Source organism: Bactrocera oleae, chromosome 2 (genome assembly GCF_042242935.1).
Source record: "Bactrocera oleae isolate idBacOlea1 chromosome 2, idBacOlea1, whole genome shotgun sequence".
NCBI lineage: Eukaryota > Metazoa > Arthropoda > Insecta > Diptera > Tephritidae > Bactrocera > Bactrocera oleae.
In genome coordinates, this window is record NC_091536.1 from 25,483,672 (window position 1) to 25,498,524 (window position 14,853).

Here is a 14,853-nt window from a genome sequence, read left to right on the forward strand (position 1 = left end):
TTCGCTGTTGCTATTTCCACTGCCTGCCTGCTGCTGCTGTTGCTGCTATGGCCGTTACCATTGCTGCTTCTTCGTTCCGAGTTGCTGCTGTTGCTGCTGCTACTTCTATCGACCTTACTAGCAGCCACAAGCTTCTACTCCTGTGTATTTTGTTGCTTTTCTCTGTTCGTTGGCTTTCGCTTGCTCGTCGCTTGGTACTGACTACTCGTCTTGGTCGTAGAAATGCTTTCACGCGTGTTCACACACACACTCTCAGCTGAGTTTCGCGATCGCGTTTGTGTGTCAGTTTTCTTTGACTGCGTCTGAACAACTTCTTGGTCTCTTGCCTTCTTGTCATAGTGTCACTCTCAGCACCGCGCTCAGCGCTTACCATGGTTTCATTTCCATTCCGTTTCGCTTCGCTTCTATTTCTTTAAAGTCGAAGCTTGTTAGTTTGTGTTATTTTGAGTTATTGTGATTTATTTTAAATTTTGTTGGTACTGTTCGGAGCATCCCCTGGAAATCGTTTTGAAGATTTATGAAATATATAGAGTTAACTTTATTGCGTTAATATTCTAATATAATAAAAACTTTGCAACCATCGTAGAAAACTACTTAAAATTTTCAGTGTAACAGATTCATTTAATCAAAAAATCTTCAAAACTAAGGTACAGACACAGATACAGTTAAAGTTTGTTTTGTTGGCATTTCCTTTTAAAAAACATTCTAAATGAATTTTACTTAGGATAATGTGGAATTATTTACATCCTAACTCTATCAGCACTAGAAGAATATCACTTCGGTACAAGAATATTAGCTTCTATATTTTTACGTTCATTCTGGATGGATTCTTTGAGTTCAATTGAAGTGCTTAAGCTTATTATAAATATGGAAAATAGGCAGTTTTAGTGATCGCTGGTCTAACTCAAAGATTATCGTTTATTATGTGTATAGTAAAGCTTTAAAGCCCGAGAGCAAAGCGGAGTTGGTTTTACAAATTATGGTTGGAGACAAATCCAGGCATCTGTATTTATTTAAAAATATCCACGTAGACCCAGCTCTACTCTCGTACGAAGTGGGATATGACTCATTAGCAAATCGAAAGATGAATTAGTGCTGTAATCTGGAGCTTTTAATTACTATTTGGCAATATGATTTTCATTCCGAGAAATATGTTTATCTACTTCTTGCCGGGTCTTCATAGTAGTATTATTAAATCAAGTCTGAAAGGCGTACCGTTTATCTGATTAGTTTCAGATTGAAAATTTTCTACAGGAATGGAAAAGTCAGTACCTTCTGACGGCAGCAGCATCGACTACAAAAAAAGAAATATTAAAACGTATCAAATTGTTTTGGAAAAATTTGCCAAACCTTAACTCTTAACGATGACATGTAGTCTATATAATAAAGAGCTAATATTAAATAAAGAAATATGCTTTAAATTTAATTACTAGCTTTGTGAACAATTTTATAATTACCTAACTTCTTTTTCTTTGCCAATATACAAAGATTTTAACCAAACCTTCTTATTCAAAAATCCTTAAACTTCTGTTTTCTTATATATGCATATATACATATATCGATATGTATCTCTATATAAGACTACACTTTTCTTGGCTCCTATTACAGCTAAAATTAGTTACTGTTGTTCAATTGCATTGCTTCTTGGTCTGTTGCTCTGCTCTGCCCTGAAGAAGAAAGTTTCTTGCTGCTTTGTGATGATTTAACATACAACACAATGGCAAGTTTCAAGTTTCTGTGTTTCATTATGTGTGTTTATTTTGAGCACCACATTGTGCGTGTGTGTGTGTGAAAGTACACATTTTTTTAAAGTGTGTTTGTGAATGGCAGCATAAGGTTCGCTTTAGCTGAGCCTGTGTGAATGTTGAATTGGAATTTTAGTATTTGTAGCGTAAAGGTTTTTCGATGTAGACCTTTGGTGACTGTAGAAAGCTTCTGCCATTCAAAATACTGTCCTGCAGTAAGTAGTTATGTAGTTAAATATCATTAGGCCGTTCAAAGCAGTATTAAAACTCCTCATTCTTGCGGGAATCGTGTGGTTTTTCTTTTTTAATATTTTATATTTTTGTACAAACATATTTTCCAGCTAGTTGCTGCAAAGTAAATTAGTTAAGCTAGTTTCCACTTTATGCGAAAATTTCTATTTCTTTCTAAAAAAAATTAATCTTCCATTATTAATTTTTATAATTATATTATCTCTCACTCTCGCTCTTGCATCCACTGTTTCTTTCTATTTCTCTTCTCACTTTCTACTACCAACCATCCAAGAAATAGAAAAATCTATGCTTACATTAGTTACATTAATGCCGTGCATCTTTTGTAGTTATTGTTGTAAGTTTGATGACGATCGCTTTAAAGTTATTTTGGTCATATATGTTCAAATTTCCGTGTGTCTGTCGCTACTTCTGTTTTAGTACTTGCGTGTCTTTTGTGTTTTTTGGATTTTAACTTTGTTGTTGTTTTTGGGAGCGTTGAATTATATAATTGAGAGTGATTTGCCTCTTCGCGGCAATGTTGAATCAGCATTATACTTGTATGTAAGTGACTTCTTTTATGTATTCAACTCTTCCTCGCGTTTTCTGTTGGAAAATTATATAAAAAAGTTTGCTTTTCAAGTATCTAACGGTTAATGTGCTGTATTTATTTTTATTCGTATTTTCTCACATTTCTCTGAATGGCTTCTTTGATATCTCCTCTTCTTGTAGAAGGAAACTGTTTCCATTTTCCTACTGCATGGCTGGGCTTCTTGAAACCTTGACGAGTGTTGACTCATTACTAGCACTTGCGGAGTTCTATTTAAATCGCAAAAAGTCTCGAGAGTTATTCGTCTTCAGAAAGGTTCGCTTTCTTAGTCAATGGGGTATTTCCGTCGCCAATTTTTATGTACTGTCGTTATCAAAATACTTTATTCGAATAATTCGAATTAGAAAGTTTTCAGCCTGACCCTCGAGTACGATGCCAATCGGCCAAAAAATATGAATATTGCGCCACCTATCGGGAACTTAAAATATTTCACATAATGCGTTTCTAAGTACTTTGTATTGTTGTATTCTTACAATAGCTTTTACTTTCATCCCTCTTCATTTAATGATGGAATGTTTGTTACTGCTTGCAACTGAAATATTAACACAATGTTAATATTACTAATGTTCTGTTCTAGTTACAACAACAACATCTTTACAGTTAATAATAGGGTTCGGCTAGTTGTTTAATACTTTTTTCCTGTTTTATGAGATAATATCACGTAGATTAGCAAATGATTACTTACTATAATCTTAATGAATGTGTATCTACATATACATAACATATTTAAATATATTAAATCTTTAAAATATATGTATAAGTATAAGCATGCACATACATTAAATAAGTCCGAAGATACGGTTTTTTATATTTTTTCAATTGCAGCATTACACATTTCACTTGAAATTAATGATTGTGCTGAAACGAAAGACTTAAGATACAAACTCGACGCATACAAAATACAAGTTAATGCACACCGCGTTTCAGTTAGCATGACGGAACCGAAATCAAATCAAAATACATCACAACCATACACACCTAAGTACATATTTCGTTTGTACGTAAGCGTTTTCACTTTTCAAATAAATTTTGAGCCACCAAAATACAGAAAAATAACTGGTAGAAATTTAAGAAAGGCAAGAAACAGAAAAATGCTACAACACGCGTTATTTTTTCGTAGAATACAAGAAAAGGGTGAAAAGTCGAAGATCAAAAAGCTGTATAAATGAAGATGATGGGAAAATAAGTGAAATAAGCTGCAAGCTACATAAAAAGCACACACATATGTGCATATGTAGATATTACAGTTCTCCATAGTATCTTCAAATTACCTTTAAATGCCAAAGAAAGGTGAATCAAATGGTGTTCTGCAGAAGAAGAATCTCCGAATTTTTATTTGGGGAGATGGGCCAAGAAGAGTCAAGAAGTAGCACAAGAAAAGTGTACACGAAAAGAAAGCAAGCCGAACATAAGTCATGCTCCAAAGTCACAGCTAAATTAGGTCGTGTTCAAAAGTAATGAAAAACTACGACTAGAAAGAGGAACGTCAATGTGAGAGGAGCCGCGACTGACGAATTAAATGCAAATAAAAAATTGAGTTCGGTTGGTGTGTTCTTATTCACGAACATTGATGTGGCTGTGTGAGTGCAAGCATGAATTTAGGAGAAAGAATTTCCCGCATTGACCTAATTACATATTCATCAAAAATCGAAAGAATGAAGAACCGCACCAACATTCGCAGATACAAAAAAAATAATAATAAGGCAATGCGAAGGTGTGACCAAAGCAACGCAACGAAGAACGCAAACGAAAGCGAAGTGCCAGCAGCAGGGGCCACACTTCCATATACACAAGCACAAAGGCTGGCGTGTAAGATTAATAAATAACTGAGTAAGTTGGCCAAAATTTGACACACCGTTGAAGGTAAAAATCACGCACGCAAAACTCTGAAAGCACAGCGTTCAAAACGAAATTAAATAAGTTTATTGACAAAAAGTAGGTAAGCGTAAACAATGGCACAATCGAAATAAAATAAAATTAAAATGTACGTCAGAAACAGTTATGTGCAGACAATCGAAAGTTTTTACGCCCATTTTTATTTTACGATTTTTTTTAAGATTTTGTTTTTGTACTCCATCTTCTTGTTGCTGGGCAGGGGCCGTGCGTAAAGATGTTCTTTTTCTTTAACTGTAATCCGCAGCGTTGTTTGCGGTGTCATTTGGGTGATTTGCTTGCGGATTGTAGTATACATTAGGACCCATCATCTGATTACTAATCAGCAAGCAATCAACAAGTTGATCAGATAACCCTCATTGCGGGAAGTTTAAAAGCGTTGAAGCTTTGAAAATTTAATATTCTTCTATATGCACAAAATCTGTAATGGTTTTGGAAAATAAAACTAATAAAGGCATGTGCTGAAATTGAATTCGTAAATCGTACATGGGCCAAACCTTAAACGGCTGTCCACAAAAAGCATAACTGAAATAAACAGAGTCATTGAGAGCACTAAATGATTTAAGCGCAACGATGAAACGGGATAGCAAGATTATAAGGCATATTCAGCGCTAATTGAGCCCATTGGTGGCAGTGCTTCTACCTACCTATTATATGTATGATGTCCGTCAATTCGAAAATATTATTAGTTGTTCTATCCTGGAGAAGGACGATTAAGTTTTAGTTGATTTTTATTGAAATTGCAAAACGCTTGATCCTGTCTTCAGTTTAAACAAATTCGGACAGCTCCTCCTCGATTAAAAAAAAAATATATAATTAAAAAAAACTAAGAAAACCGTTTGTACTTCTGCTTCTAACCAAAAGTTGATAAATATCTAACTAAAAAAATATGCAGGCAAAGAATTTCGAAAGTTATGCACTTTGTGAGAATGGACTTACATTTTCGTACACACAAAATCGTTTATTTACACACCTATTTTACCTAGATGTACAGCAAAATGTTAATGGTGAAGTACATGAGAAGCAGTTAAGCGTGAACTGTTTAAAATAAATAAATACACATGTAAGGAAAAATGCACAAAAAGTAGAAAACAATAAGAAAAAGACAAATAAGGAAATAAAATAACAATTCGAAAGTCATGATTGAAATTTGTGTTTCTATTCTTTTAGGCCTACCAAATAAATATACAAATTAAAACACTAAAGCAACAACAAACATGTATGTATGTATAAAACTTCAACAATTGAAATGAATAAGCTCAGTCGAAAATAACAGATGAAGAAAATGCAAACTCAAGCGTTTGCAAATAAAAATAGGACTATGTATTTGTGTAAATGTGTGTGTGCACTTTCTTAACAAACCGAATCACGTCTTCACATGTAGTCCGTTCACCAAAATGACGAGCGCGCAGCTAACATCCAGCCCTCACGTAAGTTGCTGCGACGGTGACGAATGAAAAAAGAAGAAGAAGCAGCAAGAAGGTAGTTAAAATCACAACAATAACACTGCGATCGAAAGCCAATGCAAGAAAGTTGAGGAAATTGTAAGCATTTGGAAAAATTATAAATTAAAAGACATAAGAAAAATTGAAAGAGAAACGGAAAAAGCAACGACGAAAACTAAAAGCCCAAAAAATCGAATCATGAAACATTCTGATTGTATGAGTTACCCCCAACTGCTCACATAGCCGCATGAACACACGCGCTCAGCAAACCAGCTATTAACCGCACTTATTTACATGCATAATAGACACACATTCATATATTGATAAATATGTACACACGCTTGGATGTGGTGGTGTGTGTGCGCGTGGTTGTGCGCTCGCACGCCTGAAACTAGGTCAACGGTTGTGGTCTCAAGCTCGTTTCTAAAAAGTCGACCACAATGGAATACTTAAGCATCCGTCCACTTGCACTTTCTTTTTCTGACATAGAAGTGTACGCGGCAGGGGAGTGGAGCGGTATGTGTGTGTGAGAATGAAGCGTTGTCAGCGCAATGACGAACACAAAGACTGATGCGGAGACGCAGTGGATTTGTGACTGGCTTTGGCGCATGCGTACGCCAACTCGTTGAACACACTTGTTATTGCTGTTGCTTTGTTGACGTAGTTGCTCACGCCGTTGTCGTTGTCATCGTCATCGTTGTCGATAGCAACAAAAATTCTCGGTGTTGTGTTGTTGTTCTTCATTCACTCTTTCTTTCTTTCTTGGTGGATGGCTGTTTGCTTTGCTTTTTTGCTTTCGTTGCTGAGATTCTCCGCTATTTACCACTTGAATTTAGTAGCATGGCATTGTTATGATTTTTATAGTGTTACAATGAGACCCAAAACTGACATGGGCCTATTGTGGTGTTATGCAGGTATACAAGGAAATTATAAGAAAAAATCAGTTACACACAGATGCGAATCAATTACATATCTATTATGCGTGTATAGCTTCATTTATAAGATGTTCTGCTAAAACTTTCGGCTTGACTGCCTCTTTGTTAGCTTTTGACTAAGCTGCTCTCGTCTTTTGTGTATGCTCTGTAGTCTGCGTTGGTGGTGCTATTACTGTATTTCACGTAGAAAACGCCACTTTCTTCGCTCGAAATAAAATATATGAAGAAAAACACAACGAAAAATGAGAAAATGGAAAATACGTATAATACAAAAGTTATTTGGTTCTCTTTGGTTTTTATTCTTTATTTTTGGGTGTGTGCGTGTAGGGATACATGCTCAGTTATTTCTTCATCACATGCATTGTTATATTTACATACAATATATAATTTTATTACTATCAAATATCGACCAATATAAAGCCACTGAAGCAATCTCAATTGTCCAAGTGGAATATGTATTTTTTTGGTATTTTACAATATATACTTCATTATCTCGACTGTTGGATATCTTTCCCGCTGGAAATCTTAACAGAATGACAGCATCAAATATTTGCTTAACACCTCAACAGTATTTCACGCTATGATGCATTCTAACTGTCGAAGTTCGAATAGAATTATTATTTAGCCTATATTATTTTGAAAATGCCGCTGGAGACAATAACGGTGAGCGCAAACATCCAAAGAATTTATTTTCCTTAATTTTTTTTGCTCATCAAAATCTTGACAATCTAGCACAGGTAATAGGTGTGTAAAGTCCCCCGCGCTGTGTAGGGATCATTTTGATTATGCTTTGAGTTTATATACTTGTATGTGCATATAAAAGGTAGTACATACATACAAGAACATATTTCCCTAACCTTAGCAGCGGCTCTTCATGTACTTTCTTTGTTGTTGGTATTGTTATTAATACTAAAAATGCTTTTAAGTTGGGATGCTGACGTTACTTTTCATCTAGGTCACGTGAATACAACTTTTAATTACTTAAAAAATAAATTCATATATATTAAATAGCATATAATTAGCGCGTTCCTTGGAGTTAGGCTTTGGCAAATCTGACTACTCTTTTGACCCACTTAGGACGGCTACAGATTCGCATTACTTTCACTGCCGAAAGAATATACATAAAATATATGCACATGCATAAGTGTGTGTAGGTATATAGAGGTGCTGAAGGAGGCCACGAAGAATTGTTGCGAATGCATTAAAATGAAAGAGGCAAAATTATGAAATTAATACGCGAAAAATAATGTATGATTTAGTTTGGTTTAGGCAAATGACCACAAACAATTTGTTAATGTGGTTTGAAGCACTATAATAAAACTATAGGCATTTAATTAATTCAGAAACTGCTATTGAAACTTGGTTTAGCAAACTTGGTGCTGCATGCAAGCTTTTAGAACTCTTCTGAATCGCAATATAAGGACAGGCACAGATGTAGAATATGCATATGTCTGTTTAGTCATCTTTACTGTGCAAATATTGGCAAACAATCTTAATAAATATTATATAAATAGTAAATAATATACTAAAATTATTTCACATTCTTTAGCTGAACCAATTGGTAATTAATTCTTTCAATAAATGTTTGTTTGAATAGATGTCGATATTCACCATACTGTAATTTCACATTGCATACTTTTAGGCTGTACACATTACATGGCCACATGTTGCTAAAATGCTAACAACTCTTCACAACCAGCTACTTTGGTAATTTCAGACCAGATAAAATCCATTATTTGCCTTGCAAACAAACTGAGAGCTTTTCATTGTCCAAAATATCATCTTTTATCAGTTGGAATCGATGGTTTTTTCCTTAATTTACTTTTTAATACAAAAAATCTAATGCATCTATTTTCTGGCTCGCGATTTAACGAATTTTTAATAATTTATTTAAATTTAAATTCTTTCTCTCAGCCTACTGACAAAAAAGATATATCAACTCATAGTTGTAAGGTATTATCATAAGTTAGTGGCTGAGTATTTTTAAATTGATCGAGCAAAAAATAAACTAATAGCAGCTAAAAGTGTCTGAATGACTTTTGTATACTTGAAAAAAACTGAGGAAGCAGTGGGAATGATAAAAGCTCTGAGCGTAGAATTTCTAAATTTAATTGATCTATATGTATGTACATATGGCAAATAATTCACTGATAGTACCTTTTGCTTAAAATGGCAATAACCTCAAATGAGCCAACAAAGTAGCAGAATGAATAATCAAAAATATAAATAAACAAAACAACAAGCGAAACCAAAAACATCATAGGATTACGGCATTGTAAAATCTGAAAAATATACACGACGCATTAACCAATCAATTGCTATTTAAAAGCTCTACAACACAAATGACACGAAGAGAAGTGAGGCAGCTACTAGAGCATTCCCCCGGCTAGTATTTGCCATGTAAAGACTCAAATACCAGTTTGGTTGTCGGTGTAAAGCGGCAAACACTTACACGCACATATTGTTTTAATAACAAGTGAAACAATAGAAAAGTTCTTCCTTGCTACTCATCGCAGCAGCAGGTAGTCGAAGACAAATGGACGCGCCACTTCAATGGCCCAAATTTATACAAATTTCAACAACCATACCTAGCAATCATCTATATACATATATATGTGTGTGTGTGGAAACATGCCACTTCTTATTTAGCCAATGTTGCAAGCAAACGTAATTTGGTTGCCTGTGGCACGCGGACTGCGTGGTTGAGGCCGCCAACCTTGATGTTGATTTATTGGCGTTGTTGCTGTGCCGACGATGGCTGATCACTTAATTGCTGTCACCAACTACAAGTGCTTATTGTACGCTTGTATAAAACGCCAAGCAAAAACTATAACAACAATAAGGGCAGTGTCAGCAAATGGGCGAAATGCTTCATTTCGAGTGAGCAAGAGAATTCCCATCAGCGGCATCAGTCCTTCTACGGTTCGTTTCTATTTAAAAAGCCATACAGTGCCGCTCGCTGGTCGACAAGCGACAATTGCAAGTATGTGCAGGCAATCGCTGCCAGTGTTTAGATTTTGCATTGATCGCAGTTTCCCCGAGTACACTCTCTCTTCCTCTGTGAGGATTGTTGTTGATGCTGCACTGTTACTTGCGTTAATTAGCCATATCTTCATTGCTTGCGCTGAATTCTTATTGTTGTTGCTATCCACATGGTTCTTCGGCTTTTTAATAGCCCGGTGATCTTATCGATTAGACGAATGCTGTCGGAAGTGTTTGGGGTTCGGTGAAAAATCGCCAAGTATTTTGATTTTGTCTGCATGTAAGCAAGTAAGAATGCGTGAGCGACAGCAAGCATTTTCATATCCATTTGCGTGTTTACACTTACTCAGCTGATATATCTGCCGTTGATTGCCTATCGAGTCATAGGCAAAACGTTCTCAATATTCGTGCATTTTTGTTGTGGTAATGCATACTCACGCACTTCGAACACATACAAAGGAGGGTTGACTCTTTTATACTCGCTACTTTTAATTTCTGATGGTCATTGACACATCGATTTTTCTTCATATTCTTTTTTTTCTTGACCTTTACAAAAAGCAGACTTCACTGGCTTAATAATTTTTTTTACGAAGCAAGGCTTATTGAATACTTAATTATAGAATCTACATTTTTAAGTTGGCTTTACATAGGCTTCTAATCACGTAGCGGGAGATTTATTTAACCCCTTGAAAAATTTATATATGTATGTATACGCTATCCTCATATTACTTTTCCCAAATTAATGGTATGACTTTAATATGAACCATTCATTTATGGAATCAAACTTTTCCAAGCCAGGGTTACTAAAAAAACTTTTGAGATTTTTAAGAAATAATAGGCGAAAAATAACCAGTCAGAAGCTATTCACTCGTGGCCAAAAGGTCCTTCCAGGCTGAGAATTTGTGAGGCTCTGCTAAAAAACAAAAGTCTCACACGCTCTCTGTCTGGCAATAATATGACGTGGGTGTGCTATTTGCCCTTACCCCTCCTTTAGCAACAGTTTATAGAGATTTCACGAGCGCAGAAGCAATCTAATGGTGAAAACTAATTCAGGACACTTAAATAATTCATTACACAAAAATAAGAAATTGTCGCCACCTAAAAAACTCACACGGCTTATATGGAATGAGCGGTGAACCATTATAAAGCACTACAGTATTTCGAACACCAACACTACCACATATTTGGTAGAAAGACTCTTAGCATCTCTAACCATTGCGATCAGCTCACCAACACAAGCATGGACCTTCGTTGATTTAATTACAATTGCATTTGACCGAAAAGTTTGCTGTTTGTTTGGTTGTTTGTGGCGTAATAAATCAACAGGGCGCTGTGGTAGTATACCCTTTGTGCGAATGTGTGCTGTGTGTTGGTTAATTCATTTTGATTATTTTAGAATTTTTGTCATGGTGGCTGCGTTTCGTTACCAGCCGTTCCGTTGCCGAGAAGAATGCAAGAATTTTTGCCTTAAATTGCCATGCAATTTTTTTCGCAATCAACAGCAGCATTGGTGATATAAAGGCGTTGCGCCGGGATCGTCATTCCATTTGTTGTTGAGTTAGGGCGCCAACGAGGACCCACACTAGCAGACTCTATAAAAAATCGTGTTCACACATAAAACAAAGTTCGATTTCCATTCGTTTGTTGGCCGCAAGGTAATACGGTGGTTCCGGAGTTCAAAAGGTTTATAATTTCCACGCAAATGGAAAAAAAAAATTATGAAAGAGTCTTCGAAGAAGTGTGTTTAAGCAAAATAACTTGTTTTTGAGAAAAAGGAAGAGGGAAGGAAGTGACTGATGAAACATTTGGGAACTAAAGTATAGTTTTTTGGCATACATATATAGAAAACTCAGATCAAGTGATTAAGTTTAAAGGCAGAAATTAAATCCTTAGAATGACTAAGTGTAACCAAACTTGTCAAAAGTGAAGTTTTTGAAAAAACTATCAATACAGAATTTACACCCTGGAGGTATCATATTACAGACATATAGTAAATGGAATATTTGAGAACGGAATTTTTGTTTAAAAAGCAAAATTGTGAATCCAGTGTGATACCAGAGCATTGAGGTTTCATTAAAATAAATCTTAAAGTTATTCAGAAGTGGGAAGAATCTCAGCTTTGGTTCCCTACGGCAAATCTAGTTGGTTTTGTAGACCAATACTAAAAGGATTTCTGAATACATTTTCGTAGTAGAATATCACTCGTAAGTTTGCTACGTCTCTCGCAGAAATACGTTCTTAATTAACACTTCGCTTTTTACTTTCGTTTACAAAACACTTTTGTACCGTTGATGATTTCGGAAAAAAACTCGGAATATTCAATATCTGCAATGTCTATTCAAATAGGTCTTGTATGAAGTATTCCCTCTTACCGTTTATTAGTGATTATGCAATGAACAAGGGTGTGGCTAAATTCTTGTTGCAATACGCAATGCATTCTTACGCAATCGGACTGTAAAAATAGCAACCGACCGAAGTACTTTCACGAGTGTATTTTTGTGCCCGAGAATTAAGGATCAATGAAATCAAGACTGAATGGAAAGTGAAGGCGACTTATAAAAAGACCTTGCCAATTATGGAAGACGTTATTACCATTATACGTTAAAAGAAATACAAAAGCAGTTATATCTAATACTATTATACATTTTTTATATATTTTTAAAAATATATTTAGAATTCACAGCAATTTGTAAGACGTTTTGTATAGCATAGAAAATGAAGCGAAAACACATTTAACTCAACTTTGCCTTCCTCAAAATTTTAAAATTCTAAACTTATTTGCGCAAAAGAATTTTAATTAAAAATCAAAATAAACTTTTGAATAATATTTTTCATTTTAAGAAAAATATCACAACTGGCAACTTTTTCGCCAACTCATACTTTTTTAACGAAAACAAAAAAGAAAGTTATTTCATATATTCAAAATTCGAAAGCCTGTGAAATTTTCTACTGAAATGTTTTACTAAATTATATTTATATAGTTATATACATATATATCTAAATATATATAGTAAATATTTCCCTTCAAATAAGCCTGTGCAAAATTAATTAAGTTTTATGTATTTTGTAAGTAAAGCAATTTTTTGATTTCTCTTAATATCACAAATAATGAATATGTAAAACTTTTAGCGAGATATTTTTTTATTATTTGCAAAATTTATTTGCAGAACCCACTTAACTAACTGCCAAAATGTGTGACGATGATGCGGGTGCCCTGGTTATTGACAACGGGTCTGGTATGTGCAAGGCTGGCTTCGCCGGCGATGATGCGCCCCGTGCCGTATTCCCCTCGATTGTTGGCCGGCCACGCCACCAGGGTGTGATGGTGGGTATGGGTCAGAAAGATTCCTATGTAGGTGATGAGGCGCAGAGCAAAAGAGGTATACTCACATTGAAATATCCCATTGAGCATGGCATCATCACAAATTGGGATGATATGGAGAAAATCTGGCATCATACCTTTTACAATGAATTGCGTGTCGCACCTGAAGAGCATCCAGTATTATTGACCGAAGCGCCACTTAATCCCAAAGCCAATCGTGAAAAGATGACCCAAATCATGTTCGAGACATTTAACTCGCCCGCCATGTATGTGGCCATTCAGGCTGTGCTCTCCTTGTACGCTTCCGGTCGTACCACCGGTATTGTATTGGATTCTGGTGATGGCGTTTCGCACACTGTACCCATCTATGAAGGTTTCGCCTTGCCACATGCTATTCTGCGTCTTGACTTGGCCGGTCGCGATTTGACCGACTATTTGATGAAGATCCTCACCGAGCGCGGTTATTCATTCACCACCACAGCCGAGCGTGAAATCGTGAGGGACATTAAGGAGAAATTGTGCTATGTTGCTTTGGACTTTGAGCAGGAAATGGCCACTGCCGCTGCATCCACCTCTTTGGAGAAGTCGTATGAATTGCCTGATGGTCAAGTGATCACCATTGGTAATGAGCGTTTCCGTTGTCCAGAGGCGTTATTCCAGCCCTCATTCTTGGGCATGGAATCGTGTGGCATTCACGAGACTGTCTACAATTCGATCATGAAGTGCGATGTTGACATCCGTAAGGATCTGTATGCCAACTCGGTCTTGTCTGGCGGCACCACCATGTACCCAGGTAAATTATTGGTTTCTACAAAAAAGCCAAAGAGGAAGAATTTTATGTTTGCGCTGTTGATGATTGATTCACTCAAATTTTGTTTGATCTCTTTACAGGTATTGCCGATCGTATGCAAAAGGAAATCACTGCCCTCGCGCCATCTACCATCAAGATCAAGATCATTGCGCCACCTGAGAGAAAATACTCCGTCTGGATTGGAGGTTCTATCTTGGCTTCTTTGTCCACATTCCAGCAGATGTGGATCTCCAAGCAGGAATATGATGAATCCGGACCTGGCATTGTGCACCGCAAATGCTTCTAAGTCTTTCAATCATGAAAGATTGATGAATGCTTTAGCGCAAGAACAGTCCCACAAAACTAGCAATAACAATAACAGAAACAACATATCTACGTTTAAACACCTCGAATGTCAGCAAGATATCGTGCTGAAAGCCAATGAAACCACCAAAAGCGAATTCATGGCGCAATCAAGAACTTCGGTTACAACAACACAAAAGGCATTATTAACAACAAGAATCAAAAGATCGCTACAGTTATATTGGGAAAGCAACAGTAATTTTAAGCAAACCAATACCAACACAGCTAAAGCACATAACGGAAATTATATGCCACTGCTCATATGCGACATCTGTAGGAATTTTCTTTGCATTACATTGTGATTGCACGTGAAATTTCAAATAAATTTTTATTTCCGGATTTAAAAAATAAAATTCGTGCAATGCTGAAAATTTTTCTTCAAATGTGCCAACAAAAATGCCATTGTCCTTAATTGTAAAACTAAAAAAATGTGAAACTAAAACTACTAAAATTTAGAAATGAACAACAAGTAAACAATTATTTTCTTAATTAAAACGAACACCTTTCCATTGACTAACCAAGGCATAAAATATTAAATGT

The 14,853-nt window shown here is 35.8% G+C and overlaps 1 protein-coding gene across 1 annotated transcript; it reads left to right on the forward strand.

Moving 5' to 3' along the window:
* Window positions 1-11,362: 11,362 nt before the first annotated feature.
* On the forward strand, window positions 11,363-14,808 carry Act88F (Actin 88F). Its single transcript, XM_036377088.2, has 3 exons — window positions 11,363-11,493; window positions 13,006-13,953; window positions 14,052-14,808. The coding sequence occupies exons 2-3, from the start codon at window positions 13,029-13,031 to the stop codon at window positions 14,255-14,257; spliced, it is 1,131 nt and encodes a 376-aa protein (XP_036232981.1). The 5' UTR covers window positions 11,363-11,493; window positions 13,006-13,028; the 3' UTR covers window positions 14,258-14,808.
* The last annotated feature ends 45 nt before the right edge of the window (window positions 14,809-14,853 follow it).

Bases quoted from the DNA above. Each gene is read 5' to 3' on its own strand.
- Act88F (XM_036377088.2), top strand. From the start codon at position 13,029: ATGTGTGACGATGATGCGGGTGCCCTGGTTATTGACAACGGGTCTGGT. The intron at 13,954-14,051 runs GTAAATTATTGG...ATCTCTTTACAG, and splicing joins CGGCACCACCATGTACCCAG to GTATTGCCGATCGTATGCAA.